This window comes from Mandrillus leucophaeus, unplaced genomic scaffold (assembly GCF_000951045.1).
Source record: "Mandrillus leucophaeus isolate KB7577 unplaced genomic scaffold, Mleu.le_1.0 Scaffold8, whole genome shotgun sequence".
Taxonomy (NCBI): Eukaryota; Metazoa; Chordata; class Mammalia; order Primates; family Cercopithecidae; genus Mandrillus; species Mandrillus leucophaeus.
The window spans coordinates 1,836,164-1,851,759 of NW_012108696.1; the positions used below are offsets into that span (position 1 = coordinate 1,836,164).

The window sequence follows — 15,596 nt, forward strand, 5'->3', positions numbered from 1 at the left end:
CTACAGGCGCCCACCACCTCGCCTGGCTAGTTTTTTGTATTTTTTAGTAGAGACGGGGTTTCACTGTGTTAGCCAGGATGGTTTTGATCTCCTGACCTCGTGATCCGCCCGTCTCGGCCTCCCAAAGTGCTGGGATTACAGGCGTGAGCCACCGCGCCCGGCCTTTTCCTTTTTTTGAGACACGATCTTGCTCTGTTGCCCAGGCTGGACTTCAGTGGCGTAATCACGGCTCACTGCAGCGCCAACTGCCCAGGTTCAAGAGATCCTCCTGCCTCAGCCTCCACAGTAGCTGGGAGTACAGACACGTGCCACCACACCTGGCTAATTTTTGTATTTTTAGTAGAGAAAGGGTTTCTCCATGTTTGCCAGGCTGGTCTCAAACTCCTGACCTCAAGTGATCTGCCTATCTCAGCCTTCCAAAGCGCTGGGGTTACAGGCGTGAGCCACCATGTCCAGCCTATTTTTAACTATTTGTTGAGTGCTCACTGTGTGGTGACCGTTATTCCGTAAGCTGGGCTACAGCAGTTAACAAAACGACTTCCGTGTCCCGGCTTTGCGGCAGGGTGCGCCTTTTATATTAACAGATGTACTTGTTGGCTGTCTCTCCAGCTCCCACTGGACTCAGTGGTGGTGGGGGCAGGGCCTGTCTTGGTCATCACTGTGTCCCCAGGCCTGATACACAGCAGGACTTTATTCAGGGCTGGCCGGCCGCATGAGCTCACTAGAGCCATTCAGGTCCCTGTGCCCCCTGAGCTGCGCCTCTGTCCCCAGGTCTACCAGAGCCTGTTCCTGCGGGGCCTGTCCCTGGTGGGCTGGTACCACAGCCACCCGCACAGCCCGGCGCTGCCGTCTCTGCAAGACATCGATGCACAGATGGACTACCAGCTGCGGCTGCAGGGCTCCAGCAACGGCTTCCAGCCCTGCCTCGCCCTGCTCTGCTGTATGCCAGATGGGGCGGTGGGGGAAGCAAGGAGGGGGGATGCTGGGCCAGCCGAGCCTCCCAGGCCCAGCCCCTCTCTCCCTCTTCTCTGCCAGCCCCTTACTACTCTGGCAACCCAGGCCCCGAGTCCAAGATCTCACCTTTCTGGGTGATGCCTCCTCCTGAGGTAGGTGGGGGCTGCTGGGAGAGCCTGGGGGGCCCAGGGACACTGGGGCATTTGGGTCACAACTAGGCAGGGGCCCCTGGTTCTGGGCTCCACTGGAGAGTTGGGGCCCCAGTTTCTCTGTCTCTGAAATGGGGACATGACTGCTGCCCTGCCGAGGCTTTGGTGAGGGCTTGGGCGGGGGACCTCCATGGGTAGCTGGCTGCTTGGCACAAAGAGGGCTCCCTTCCTGACCCAGCCTGGCTTCACTCCCCAAGCCTGCCCTGAAGTCAGAGGTCAGCCCTGGGAAGTCATTTCAGGGCCCTGGCTCTCTTCGGGGCCTCTCCCGGAGGGAGGATGCTACCCCGCCTCCCTAGTCCCACCGCCAGGTGCCGATCCCGGTGCAGAGCTGGGCCGAGGTGTGCACTCTCCCATTCCCAGCCCAGGCACCCGTTGTCCCCAGCTGCTATGGGCTGGGGGCTAGTGAGGCTTCTCTGACTGGTCTGTGTCCCTGCCAGCAAAGGCCCAGTGACTATGGCATCCCCATGGACGTGGAGATGGCCTACGTCCAGGACAGCTTCCTGACCAATGACATCCTTCACGAGATGGTGAGCTCGCTGCGGGGTGGGCAGGCGGGGGCTGGCAGTGCGCAGCTGGGCACACAAGATGGGCTGGTCTGCTTCCCACTGGTGGGCTTGGGAAGCTATGGCTGGTGGCACCTTGGGGGCCTGGGTCAGGGCTTCTTCCATCACTCAGGACAGAGTCCCAGGCCCTTGCCAGGGCCCCAACTTCTGCTCTCCCTCACCTCCCCACCTGCTATTCTCCAAGGCGCTGGCCTCTTCTGCCAGGCTGTCCAGTGGAGAAACCCCAGGGACTTTGGGTGGTACCTGGATGAACACTTAACAATTATGTGTTCAACGTGCATTTAAAAACACTAAACTAAGCCAGACATAGTGGCTCACGGCTGTAATCCCAGCACTTTGGGAGGCTGAGGTGGAGAGACTAGTCTAGCCAACATGGCGAAACCCTGTCTCTACCAAGATAGAAAAGCTAGCCCAGGAGTGGTGGCGGGTGCCTATAGTCCCAGCTACCTGGGAAGCTGAGGCAGGAGAATCTCTTGACCCCGGGAGGTGGAGGTTGCAGTGAGCCGAGATCGCACCACTGTACCCGTCTGGGCCACAGAGTGAGACTCCATCTCAAGGAAAAAACCCAACAAAACCCAAACTAGTTCATCAAACCTGTGACCTCACAGGTGTTGCTGCTGGGGATGAGGCCGAACCAGGGGGCCATTTCAGGCCTGCGTGGTTCTGGAGAGCTGGGCTCAGTGGGTGCAGGTCCAGGTGGACCTCTCGTGGCAGCCACCTGGGCAACGCTGCTGCCTCCCCGATCTCTGTGGTTGCTTTCTTAGTGACTGGGGTCATGTCTCGGGGCTGCCTGAGACTGGAGCCCCAGGAGAGGGGCTGGTGCACCTCTGGCTGGGAGGGAGTCTGGGAGTCCATGCTCCCCTGTCCTGTAGATGCTGCTGGTGGAGTTCTACAAGGGTGCCCCTGACCTCGTGAGGCTCCAGGAACCCTGGAGCCAGGAGCACACCTACCTCGACAAGCTTAAGGTGAGCCCCAAGTCCCTGCAGACCTCCTAACGAAGCTCCAGGAGGGGCCCCCGGGCAGCCTGAAAGGTGGCAGCAGTGAGCCCTGTGGGCCTCAGCGGCCCAGGACAGCCCAGCTGGCAGAGTGCTCCTGACCCTGGTCACCCCGCAGCCACCCCAGCAGGGTGCAGGCCAGGTTTGATTGGACTGTGGAGCTTTAAGCTCCTGCAGTGCTGGATGAGGTCCCAGCAGCAGGTTTGGGAGTGTTTCCCCTGCAGAGGGCCCAGGGTCCTGGCCACCCCTGAGTGTCTCAGGGTAGTAGTTCCTGGTCTCCCTCCACCTGGCATAGAAAGGGGCTCATTCTGCTCAGCTCTCGGCTAGCTCTGGAGGCTGTGGTATCCCCATGGGTGTCTGGGACCCAGGCAGGGAGGGGCTGAGGTGGGGGCAGGATCGGGAGCGTGCAAGAAAGCTCCACCCCTCCACACAGCACCACTGCCCCCGGGAGCCAGGCCCTCCGGTTACATACCGCCCCACTGGGTAAGCAGCAGGCTGTGCTGCGGGACCCCAGCCCTATGCCTTGGTCTCAGGGGGGCTCACTCAGGATGCTGGACTTGGACAGTAGACTGTGAGGTACAGGGCTGGCTAGGACCCCTGGGTGCAGCCTGAGGCCCAGCCCCCTTGTTTCAGATCTCCTTGGCCAGCAGGACGCCCAAGGACCAGAGCTTGTGCCACGTTCTGGAGCAGGTGTGCGGCATCCTTAAGCAGGGGAGCTGAGCCTCCCAGGGCAGGGTGGGCTCCAGTTGTCTGGAGGGTCCGGATGGGCTCAGGTAATAAAGAAATGGAAGCAGCAGCCAGCCACGCTGGTCTCCCCAAGGCTGGGGTGAGGGTGGCTGGGTGCCCAGGCTGGTACCATCACCCCTGCTTCCTCACTTACAGGGCAGGGCATTAAACTCCAGGGCACCCCTCAGCCCCTGCACCTGGGAACTGGCACAAAAGCCTCAAGCCCTATCCCACCTGCCTTGAGCACCTGGGGTGCCAGGGGGACCTCCTGGGGTGTGTGTGGCCATGGGGAGCCTGCCCCTCGGGAAGGCGGTGGGTGGCATGCCCACCCCTGCACCAAGATGAGGCAAGGGGCTGTAGAAAGAGACATTTAATACTTCTGTTTACAAAATTCAGGTGTACATTTCAGTTTGCCCTGGACCATGCCCAAGGCTGTGTGCTCACCTCTGCCAGGTGTCTGTGCCCCTCATGTACTTCTGACGAGGGGGTGCAGGGCAGAGCCTGGGGTCCAGAGGCTTCACTGGGCCACAGGGGGAGGGGAATGTGAATGTGGCCCAGCTCAGAGGAGCCCCCATTTCATCGATTTTGGATTGGGCAACAGGAAGCAGATGTTGGGGCTACAGACCTGCTGATCTGGGCAGGGGTCTGGGGACCCTGGGGCTGCCTGTGTTGGTCTAGAGGAGATGGCCGGGGCCACTTCCCACAGGATGGGGTGGCAGTGGCTTGGCAAGGGGAGGCCTGGCCACCAGGGACTGGAACTCGCTCACTGGAGCCTTTGTGCTTGGCCCTTGGTAGCGCAGCTGCGGCTGGGGCTGTGGTCCCGTGCGAGGTGTGCCGGGGGGGTGTGTGGGTGGCTGGTGATGGCAGCTCGTGCCAGAGTGACACAGGCCTCCATGGGCCTGGCTGGGGGCAGTTAAAAAGCTGAAAAGGTACTTGGCTTTGTAAGGGTGGGGCTTGGGAGGCAGGGCCCTGCAGGAGACCATGTTCTCTGTCCTCTGGCAGATCCCAGCTGGCCTCTGTCCCCAGGCTGTAAGCTGACAGCAGGCCGGGGAGGCGGTGAGGCCCTCTGCCCTGGCCTTGGGGAGAAGGAGTGCATGTATGAGGCGGAAGTGCAGTGGGCCAGGGCCCATCGCCAGCACCAGGCTGGGAGGGGATTTAAAACCAGGGTCCTGTCTCTGAGCCACCCCACGGGGATGCTCGATCCCATCCTGTTAAGGCTGTGGGACTCGAGGGTAGGCAGTGGGCCGGGCCCCCGTGGGGTCAGGATGGAGGTGGGGGCTGCCCTGGAGGAACATTAGTGTTTCTGAGAGCACCTTAGTGTTGCCCCGCCTGGGCCAGCTGGGCGAGGAGTTGGGAAGCGGGGAGGAGGCCGGCGCCATGGAGTGGGGAAGGGAGCCGTCACGGTTGGGGGTCAGCGCTAGTGTAAACAGGCATCCCCACCCACCCAGACAAACCCCCTCACCCAAGTGTGGGGCCCTGCTAAGGGAGTACCTCGAGGGCCGGGGCCCAAGTGGCGCCAGCAGGCTCAGACACTGCCCTGGCAGCAGGGGCTCCGTGGAATGCAGGAGACCCAGCAAAGGGTGCCAGCCAGTGTGGACGGAGGGGTGGGGCGGGGGCGCCGGCGAGTCACTGCGGCAAGGGCACAAGCACCTCCACATAGCTGAGTGGAAAGAAGCCCGACTGGCCGTCCAGCATGCCCTCGTACCAGTTCTCGTCAATCTGGTTGGTCAGTGTGATGACGTCGCCCTCACGGAAGCCCAGCTCCCCGTCATTCTCCGGCTCGAAGTCGTATAGCGCCTTGCAGCTTGGCTGGTCCAGGGGCACTGGGGGAGGAAGCAGGCTGTGGGGATGGTGCCTAGGGCTGGGGCTGCTACACCTCACCCCTCCCAGTCTGGGGTCTCAGAGCTGCTGTGACCTGGAGCCTGTGGGTGGGCAGAGGCCTCCCTCCGCACTGCCTGGGCCACCCCCTGCCCCTGCCATTTCTTCTGGGGTCTGGCCTCTACTGCCACCCAGGAGGGAGGATGGGAGAAGCTTGGTAAGTGGTCACCAAAGCTACTCCTGGGAGGTGCTGGGGACACCCAGTGCTGCAGTGGTGACAAGAAATGACCAGATGCCCTCAGCCCTTGCAGCCACCACATAGCCTAGAACTGGGCTAGTGCCTTTGGCAATCCCTCATTCACACAATGAGGCTGAGACCCAGAGGGGTGGCGTCTCGCAGGCTGTGGGGCCTGTGCCCCCCGCTGCTGTCCGAGCCTGGCTCCTCCCTGCTTGAGATGGACAGAGGAGGAGGAGAAACACCCTCCCCGAATGGCCGAGAAGGCAGCACTGAGGTCAAGGCAGGCCTGGGAACACTCACGCATGCTCCGGCTAGGGGTTCGGATAGGCTTGTCAGAAGATCGGAAAGACGACGAAGCTAAAACAAGCAAAACGAGGAGGTTGTGGGCTTAAGACCATCGGGCAGGGCCCCTTCTGCGGAGGACTGGGATCAGCCCTTCCCATCTGCCTTGGTGGTCCAGATGGAGTAGGGCTGAGAGCTGCAGCCAGGGGTCTGGGGTCTGGCACTCAAGAGAGCCAGGACGAGGCCAGCCCTCGGCCACTCCCACCCGCTGACATGTGCCTCCAGAAGATGGCTCCATGTCCGGTTACCTGCGATCTTGGGGGCTGTGGTGCAGGGGAAGCCCCCGTTGGACTGCTCAGGCTCTCCGAGGTCAAAGGGCTCCCGGGGCTTGGGCTTATACTCCCGCCTGGGGCGTGACGAAGCTTCCCGCATCCTGTGAAGGGAGAGGTGTGAGTGGCCTAAGCCCGTGAGTGTCACGGCTGAGGCAGCCCCACCCTTGTATTTATGCTGCTGCCTAGTAACCTAGCCTGGGACTGCAGGAAGAGGCTGTCAGTGGGGTCGTGACACATGGACCCTGGGACACAGCTAGACTGGGATGTCTACCCAGAGGGCCTCCAGCCTGGACCCCCACCTTGGAGCCATCTCAGAGACTGCCAAGCAGCTGGGTCCTGCCACGGCCTCTACCTACAACGCCCCCAGTCGCATCCCCCACCTCCACCCCCCATTCCCTACCACAGCTGGTGCCCGACACATGCCTAGGCCCCCAAAGCAGGTCTGGCCTCTGTGTTCAGGGAAGGGAGCCTGGGTGTTCCTGTGGCAGCAGAAAGTGCAGCCAGGGAAGGAACAGGCACGTGGTTAGGAGTCGCCAGGGCCTGCATCTGGGGCAGGGCTGCGTGTTGACTCAGAGTTCTCACAGCCCCGGCTCCTCCTCCTCCAACCTTGTGGCCCCCCAGGCCATTCCACTCGGTCCCCAGGAAGAATCCAGGATGCTGCTCTGCCAGGCCATGCGCTCACCCCAGAGTGAGGTGTGCTGCCCACACGCGCTGGCAGAGGCCCATGGCAGCCCAGGCTCACCTGCGCTTGAGCTTCTCGGCCAGCTCATCCAGGATCTGCACGGCCTGCCGGTGGTAGTCCAGCTGTGCGTCCACCAGGGCCGAGAGCTGACTCACCTGCTCGATCTGTGGGGACAACGGCTCAGGGGCTCCTGCCAGCACCACTGTCTTGTGCCTTCCCTGACTCACGAGGTGAAGCCACAGGAGGCAAGGGGGCCGAAAGGGGACAGGGGACTGGGGCCTGTACCCTCAACCTCCCCTGCTGCAGAGGCCAGGTCACTGCCGCCTCCGGCCTCCCAAGGGCATGGGGCTTGTCAGGACGTGGCAGCCCCAGCTACTCACGTCGGTCTCCAGGAGGTTGTGCATGCTGGTTTCTGCCACCTCCTTGGACTCCTCGAACTTCTCCAGTGCCTGGCGTAGCTCCTCATCAGGGATCTTGCCCTGCCGCTTCTTCTTGTAGTCAAAGTCCAGGCGGCGGCCCTCCAGCTTCTTCAGGTGGTGCTGGAGATAGTGGGGCACATGGGTCAGGCCAGCAGCAGCCAGAGACCTGCCCCATGCATGGCCCTGACCCACTGTCCCTGCACCACTGGGGATCCCACCTGCCCGAGTGAGACCCAGAGGGCAGTGCCAAGGGTGGCAGGAATGGGGCTGCCCCATCCAGCAGGGGGAAGGGATAGGCCCCGGGCTGGTGCAGCAGCAGCACCTGGATCTCCTTCAGGTCTTTCTCACACAGGTTCTGGAGGGGGTCAATGAAGTTCTGCTTGACCTCTATGTCCAGGGAGTCCTTCACCTCTGCCAGGCGCTTCATGGATTCGCCGGCATCCAGCAATGCGTCGCCTGTGGAGAAGCCGGGCCTAAGACCACTGGACCAAGACACTCCTCAGCCTTTGTTTTTGAAACAGGGTTTCGCAGGCTGGAACACAGTGGTGCTGTCCCAGCTCACTGCAGCCTCGAACTGGGCTCAAGCCATGCTGGCACCTCAGCCTCCCAAGTAGCTGGGGCCACAGGCGTGCACCACCACACCCGGATCCTTTCCAACGTCTTTTTTTGAGACGAAGTTTCGCTGTCGCCCAGGCTGGGGTGCAGTGGCGCGATCTCTGCTCACTAAAACCTCTGCCTCCCAGGTTCAAGTGATTCTCCTGTCTCAGCCTCCTGAGTAGGTGGGATTACAGGTGTGCGCCACCACACCCAGCTAATTTTTGTATTTTTAGTAGAGACGAGGTTTCACCATATTGACCAGGCTGGCCTCCAACTCCTGACCTCGTGATCCACTCGCCTCGGCCTCCCAAAGTTCTGGGATTACAGGTGTGAGCCACCACGCCCAGCCTTTTTTTTTCTTTTAGATGGAGTTTAGCTCTTATCGCCCAGGCTGGAGTGCAATGGTACAATCTGGGCTACTGCAACCTCCACCTCCTGGGTTCAAGTGATTCTCCTGCCTCAGCCTCCTGAGTAGCTGGAGTTACAGGCATGCGCTACCACACCCAACTAATTATATCTTTTTTATATATATATATATATATGTTTTTTTAGTAGAGGCAGGGTGGGGTTTCTCTATATTGGTCAGGCTGGTCTTGAATTTCCAACCTCAGGTGATCCACCTGCCTCGGCCTCCCAGAGTGTTGGGATTACAGGCGTGAGTCACTGCACTCAGCCCCATCCCAACTTCTAACAGCCCCCACACTCCAGGCCAAGGGCCTGGAAATTGGAACTCAGAACAAAACAAAGGATCCTAAAATCCCAATCAATACTGGATGTTAAACCAGCCCCCTCCCCACGCTCCTAAAAGGGCCTAGGTTTGCCCTTAACAGGCTGAAGGTGGTGGAAGGATAGATGCTGGCGGGGGTGCATCCAGACTCTGGGGAACCAGCTGGCTTGAGCTGGGGAAGGTCTGGAGCTACAGGAAGGGGCCCCATCGGCTGGACCTGGACCTGCACCTGCCCTGCCTGTGTTGAGGCGTGGCCTCCAGGGAGGGTGGGCGTGGCTTCCAGAGAGCACCACTCACCAAAGTTGGACTCGCCGCCCAGCTCCTTCCCGTGGCGGATCATGCACTCGCCCAGGAGCCCCTCCGACTGTGGGTAGCCGGGGTTCTTCACCTGGCCCCGGATCTTGGACACCGTGTTGAGCATGGTCAGCTTAGCCCGCGAGGCTGGGATAGGATGGCCAGGTAGGTGTGGGCTGCGAGGCCTGCACTCCTCCGCCCTGGCAGGCTGCAGCCCCCACATCCCCTGCCACACCTTTGCCTCCCGTGCCTGTGGACAGTCCAGGCCACACAAAGCACAGTGGAATCCCCAGAGGGTCCCTTCCCTGCTCCCCCGCTAGCCTCGAAGGAACTGGCAGCGGGTGGAGAGGTGACCAAGCTCCTCAGGGGGCAACACATCCTCCTTCCAAGGGCTGCTCCTCTTGGAATGTGGCTATACCTCTCATCTGGGGGGTCCCAGGGAGGAGGCACAGCAGTGATATGCAGTAGGAGGTGGTGAGGCCAAGGCTCCCGGGGTAGGTGAGGAGCCGTGGCCCTTCTGCTGCCTGCTCCTGGCAGGGCCTGAGTGGACGCTGCTGGGTGTGCATCTACCCACTGTCTTTGGCCTCCTATGGAGCCAGTGTTTGGGTTTTCCTTGGGGAAAGGTCCGTCTCTCGGCCAGGGAGACCCATCCCAGGGGCACTGGGTGAGGGGGCGGCCAATACAAATAGGTCCCACAAGTGAGTTGGGGGAGAGGCTCCCTGCCAGGACTGCTGGCTGGAAGAGGGGTTTAAGGCTGGGACAGCCTCGAGGAACCAGTCGGCATGAGAGTGAAGCCAACAGGGGGACTGAGCTGCTAGCTGAGGTGGAAAGGCAGCATGTGGCGCCAAGGATGGTCTCTGCACCCCTGAATCCAGCTGTGCCTGAAGCCTGCCACCCATGAGCCTGGTGGTTCTGTCATCCCCTACGTTCCCTCTGACTGACAGAGGCCAGAGGGCCTGGGGCAGGCCCTGGCAGTGGCTAGAGCACCCACCTGGGTTGGGCTGCAGGTACTCGATGGTCCTGGCCAGCACTTCTGTCACCGCCTTGCTGGTGACATCCACCTTCTGTGGAGAGAAGCAGCATATAAGATTCCACAGCCAGGCCGGGTGCGGTGGCTCAAGCCTGTAATCCCAGCACTTTGGGAGGCCGAGACGGGTGGATCATGAGGTCAGGAGATCGAGACCATCCTGGCTAACACGGTGAAACCCCGTCTCTACTAAAAAATACAAAAAACTAGCCAGGCGAGGTGGCAGGTGCCTGTAGTCCCAGCTACTCGGGAGGCTGAGGCAGGAGAATGGCGTAAACCCGGGAGGTGGAGCTTGCAGTGAGTTGAGATCCGGCCACTGCACCCCAGCCTGGGCGACAGAGCAAGACTCCGTCTCAAAAAAAAAAAAAAAAAAAAAGACTCCACAGCCACTGGGGGCCCAAGGCACACAAGGCCCCCACTGCTGCACCACCTCCTGCCGTAGGAGCCCATACCAGGACCCCCCAACCCCCTCTCCATGTCTTCAGCTCAGCCATGTCCCCACAGCTGCCTGCCCAGGGCAGGGGAGAGAGCTGGTGCCTGTCAAGTCCAGCGGATGATGCCCCCACACCACCCCAGCTCTCCACGCCTGCAGGGCCCCATGAGTCCAGACCCAGGCCCATCAGGGTTGGCCGCCTCCACTATGCCCTGCAGAGGTCAGGCCCCGGCCGCGCCGCCACCACACAGAGCATGCAGTTTCTTCCTCACCTTCTCCATCTCTTTGAAGTCATCGTCCAGCTTGGTCCCCTCGGCCCCTCCGACCTTCTCACTGACCAGCTAGAGGGCAGAAGAGGTGAAACGCTGTGAGCCCAGGGGGAGGAGAAAGAAGAGCACAGGAGGCCCTGGGTGGCCTTCCAGCCACATGGCATCCACAGCCAGAGGCAGTAGGCCAAGTGATCAGGACACATACCTCGGGCACTGCCGTGGGCACCCCAGGGCCACACACTGCCTGTGGAGCAGGACGGGCCTGCAGGACAGGGAGGGTGAGGGTGGGGGTAGCCTGCCCGCCTGTGTGTGTCCTGACTGCCACTCACATGCCCACTGGGGACCCCGCCACAGTAGGCCCCATCTCGGCCACGGTGGAGTCCAGAACCTCAGCCTGGGAACACATGGCTCAGAAGACACTGCTTCCAGAAGCGCCGACACAAACATCTCCACAGAGAGCAATGTGGGGATTTGCCCCCATCCTTGAGTATTTGGGGTCTACTTAAAAAAAAAAAATCCTGCCAGCTCGGTGGGGAGAGGCAGCAGGAGCTGACAGGAGCAGAGGTGCAGGCGGCTGGGCAGGGAGGCTACCACTCTCCTGTGCTCTGGTGCCCGTGTCTCAGGATGGGACAGCCTGGCCCCTGCCCCATGTGGACACTGAGTTTCACAAGGCAGTCGATACAGGCCTGGCACACCTCAGTCCTCATGGCTCTCAGCTACAGTGAAAGCGATGACAATGACAGGCACTTACAGAATCTCTTTCCTCGTGTAGTGAGAAGGCAGAAGCAGGCACTGAACTCCCAAACCACTCCCTCTGACAGCGCCTGGGATGCGAAGAACAGCCCTGAAATGTCCCATGGAACATAGCAGGAGCCCCTGAACCCCAGCACCGCTGTCGGTGCACAGGCGCTGCTTTCTTCACCCCGGGCACCCCATGTGTGCCTGGCGCCAAGGAATGCGAACAGAGCGAGAGGGATAGTGTGAGGACCTTCCCAGCACACAGCACTTCATGAAGAGCCGAGTGGCTGCCGGGCCCTGCCAGAAATGGAGGCTCCCAGAGGGAGGCTGCCTGAGGTCACACGCTTGGCCCTGCCCTCTGGGGGCCAAGTGTCACAGGGTGTGCCATCTCTGAAGTCATCGGCAACTTTAACGTCCCGGGTCTGATCACTTGTGTGAAGATGTGCACACACGGCCTGGGCAGGAGAGGGAGGTGTTGTGTGCCGTGGGCTGGTGACTATTGACACGGGCCATGGCCTGTGCCCCTGGACCAGGCAACCACGGTGCTCTCCAGGTCCGGTTGGTGCTTGCCTGCCCTGAGCTGTCACAAGATGTCGCCAAGCGATGTCATGAGTGTCCCTGCGGTGCCACATTGCGTTGGCTGTGTGGGGCTGGGGGGTGTCCAGCAGGGCAGTCAGGAGTTCAGGACCCAAGAGTAGGAAGTACGGGGGCGGGAGAAGCTTGAGCCTGGGGCTCTGCCCATGCCAGGCACCTGCTGTACCCTCCAGCCCATGCCTGGAGGTCACAGCCCAGGGCACCATGAGTGCAAATGCCCCCAACCCCAAGCTCTGCAAAAGGTAGCCTGCCCAGAGTACACTGCTGGTCTTGTGTCCTGGCATCCTGCCCAAAAAGACAGCCGCCCCTTTCCCAAGGAATTCCCGGCCCTCCTCCAAGGCTTGGCTCTGGAAGCCCCCACACCACGGGACTATCCTCACCCACGCATCGGGACCCTTTCTGTCCACCTGCCTTCATGTGCGCCGGGCATTCAGTGAACACACGACCTCCAGGCCCCACGCCTCTGACCCGTCCCTTTCCTGCCTGTGAGTTGGTGGTTCTCAACTCAGCCACACAACACCTTGGAAGCTTCTTAAAAACCCCCTCGTCACACCCACCGCGGGAGGGCTAGACTCTGGCACAGGTGAAAGGCAGGAAATGGCCCTTGCAGGGCAGGAGAGTGGGGCTGCCCTCCATTTCTGCTGAAGGCAGGAGGAGGAAGGAGCCCGCCCTCCCTAGGTGTTTCTGGGGCGTTCCACTCTATTTCCTGGGACAGTTTCACTTCTTGTGATTGTGGCGAGAGAGGGCGTGCTCAGAGCCAGCGGCTGCCGGAGAGGGAAATGAGTGGCTGATGTGAGACTGGACTCTTCTGGGAAGCCGGGAGGAGAACTGAAGCCAGCGGGCCGCGAAACCGCATCTTCTGGGCTGAGGCCACCCCGGCCCCATGACCTGCCCAGGCAGGACCTGGTGTGCAGGCTGGCGGGAGCGGCTCCGTTAGGGCCCTTCCCCAGCCCCCTGCCTCACGTAGGGCAGGAGGAGAGGCCCTGCCGGCGGGGACCACATCCTGTCTCTGAGGGGAGGGGCTGGGGACCCGCCATGGCACCAAAGACCCATCTGGTGGCCTCTAGCTCTGGCCCCGGCCCCGCCTGCCCATCTCACCTGGGAATCCAGGACCCTGCCTTCCTGAGCCCCAGAACGACTTCTTGAACCCCCACAACCACCTGACTCCTCGCACCCCTGACACCCAGGAGGCTGTGTCCTAACTACCCAGGTCCCTCTGCTCAGCTCCAGCTAAGTCCCTTGTGGTGACTGATAGTCCCCCACGGGCCAGGCACTGGGCAGGGGACACGACCCTGTAAGGTCCCTTCTCTCCAAGGCTCACAAACTAGAAACCGGCACAGATGGACACAGGGATGAATGGCCACAAGGGAAACATGGGAAAAGCAAGGCAGCCAGGCCAAGTGCAGCGCCAGCCCCAAAGTGCGGAAACCAAGCGTGGGCTCCTGCCCGTCAGAGCCCTACTCACTGCGGCCTCAGCACCAGCACTGCTGAGCACGGAGGGGACTGAGAGTCTGTGGCAGAGCTGGGCGCCACAGGGAGGCTCAGCAGAGAGCGCCTCTGGGCTTGCTGTCTGGAGTGGGCGTTCCTAACCCTGGTGCCATCTACCAGGCAAGAGCTGCCTGTTGTGGGGCACCCAGCACCGATGCCCCGAATCAGAGACCCTGCCGGTAGGGAGGGAAGACCGAGGCCATAGTCCCAGCAGTCCAGCTCTGCCGAGGGAGACTGCAAAGACCACCCTCCACTGACTGAGCCTGTATCAGGGTGGCAGGATGGGTGGGGGACCCCTCCCCACTCCCCCAAGGGCCCCACCTGGACGGGGTCAGAGTACCAGCTGCAAACCCCAAGTGACGAGCCGCAGGCCCCATAAGGGCTGCCATCCTCAGAGCGACACCAGCGCCTCCTCTCACCAGTCCTGGAACAAATATAGGCCAGGCCCAAGAGGGAAGACTCTGCCCCTGCTTCAGATGCTGGCCTCCCACAGAGGCTGTGACATGTCCCCAGCTGGGGCAGGGGGAAGTGAGGTTTGGCCAACCCTGCCAGGTGAGAAGTCACCATGGGAGAGGCCCCGGCTCAGTCAAGCCTGGCAGTGGCTTCTGGGAAGGAACCCACTGTTGCCTGCCAGACACTTCCCCAGGGCTTGGCCAGACTGGCTCGTAGTCTTTCAGATCTTTGCCCAGAGGCGCCCAGTGGAGACCTGCCCACTCCATGCTCACGCATCCCACCTGCACCCACCACCTGCACGCCTCATGCATTTTCTGCCTGACCCTGACTTGTCACCTGTGAGCCAGGCGCCTGGGAAATGACAGAGCTGGACACGAAGAAGGGGTTTTGCCCCAGAGCATGGGACTCCTGTGCCCCTGGGAGAAGGGGGCTATTCCTCTGAAGTCTGGCATTCATTAGAGTTTAGACCTTTGGCTCTCTTTGGAGAGGAGCAAGGGATGTGACATACAGAAGAACAGAGAATACATGGTGGAAAAACGCAGAAATGAACTGTGAAGATGCTGTGGACCGAGAGCCAGGGCAGGGCTGCCGCAGGCAGGAGAATCCCAGGTTTTACCCAGAGGGGTGTGGACTGCTGCCCTGCGCCCAGCAGGCTCAGCTGTGGTGGCCACTTGGCAGGAGCAGGAGGAAAATTCCGAATCCTGCCGAGTGGAGCTGGCTGCTGATTTAAACATCTCAGCCGCGAAACCTGATCCACACGGCATGGAACACAAACGCCCGTCTCAGGCTGGGTGCCCCAGCAGACAATCTGCTCTGATGAATTAACAGGGTTGTGTTTTTTTTCTCTTTTAAAGGAGAAGGCCAGCATGGGGGAGGGCAGGGGAGGGCTGCTGTGGCCCAGCCTGCAGGGATGCGCCACATTTGCCTGCGGAGGGGTCAGCCCCAGGGTCCTCAGGTCTCACTGGCAGTCATGCTGGGGCGCTCGGTAATTTCTAGGTTCACAGCAGAGGTCACCTGTCCTCCCTCGGCTGGGGAGCGCGTCTCTGGCTGGTGTCCACCTGCCCATTGGCGTTGGTGGTGCTGTGGGGGTGCCCACGCTGTGCCACAGAGCCACCTCCGTATCCCTCCCTGCAGTCTTCCTCAGCGGACTCTGTGAGCACACAGACCACAGGGGCCTCACCCAGTGCCAGACACAGGGTGAAATGGCAGGTGGGCACAGCTGTTAACCACAGCGAATACCTGTGAGAAAGCCTCATCTTTTTTTTTTTTTTTTTAAAGAGGTAGGGGTCTTACTATGTTGCCCAGGCTGGTCTCGAACTCTTGGCCTTAAGCAATCCTGCTTCAGCCTCCCAAGTGCTAAGACTACAGGGGTGACACTGTGTGCCTGTCCAAGGCCATATATTTACAGGACTAGGGGACAACAGCTCCGGGACAGGGCACGGGTTGGGGAGCTGGGGACCATAGTAAGGGTCCAGGCCCAGCCACCTGCAGGACCAGGGACAGGGCAGGCAGGACACATGGAACAAGAGCCACTATTCACAGTCCCCATGCTAGGTACTCTGTGCGTGGCACCCGACACCACGAGGAGGAAGCTGAAGGGGACGTGGAGGAGGTGAGGGCTCAGCCCCTCCTCACAGTGGGCGCAGTTCTAACACTGCAGCCGTGTTCAAGGCCTGGTCGGCCACGGAATGGGGCGAAGTCAGGGTAAGGCCTGCAGGAGCAGCAGAATCCTGATCAGACCTGTGTGCAGAACAACTG

General features: G+C 61.1%; 2 protein-coding genes across 2 annotated transcripts in view; one reads left to right on the forward strand and one right to left on the reverse strand.

Annotated features, from left to right (window-relative positions):
- MPND (MPN domain containing) overlaps positions 1-3,524 on the forward strand; it is a 25,805-nt gene extending 22,281 nt beyond the window's left edge. The window contains exons 6-10 of the mRNA XM_011967465.1: positions 772-940; positions 1,036-1,106; positions 1,601-1,690; positions 2,599-2,691; positions 3,355-3,524. Coding sequence (XP_011822855.1) covers positions 772-940; positions 1,036-1,106; positions 1,601-1,690; positions 2,599-2,691; positions 3,355-3,441 — 510 coding nt within the window. The 3' untranslated portion in view covers positions 3,442-3,524. The remainder of the gene's footprint in view (positions 1-771; positions 941-1,035; positions 1,107-1,600; positions 1,691-2,598; positions 2,692-3,354) is intronic.
- A 454-nt stretch (positions 3,525-3,978) lies between these two features.
- SH3GL1 (SH3-domain GRB2-like 1) lies at positions 3,979-10,631 on the reverse strand. Its single transcript, XM_011967363.1, has 10 exons — positions 10,569-10,631; positions 9,828-9,897; positions 8,840-8,983; positions 7,541-7,674; positions 7,180-7,338; positions 6,860-6,963; positions 6,094-6,218; positions 5,804-5,860; positions 4,109-5,270; positions 3,979-4,064 (listed from the first exon to the last, which is right to left on the reverse strand). Exons 1-9 carry the CDS (start codon positions 10,575-10,577, stop codon positions 5,074-5,076), a joined length of 999 nt encoding a protein of 332 aa, XP_011822753.1. The 5' UTR covers positions 10,578-10,631; the 3' UTR covers positions 3,979-4,064; positions 4,109-5,073.
- Between the last annotated feature and the right edge of the window lie 4,965 nt (positions 10,632-15,596).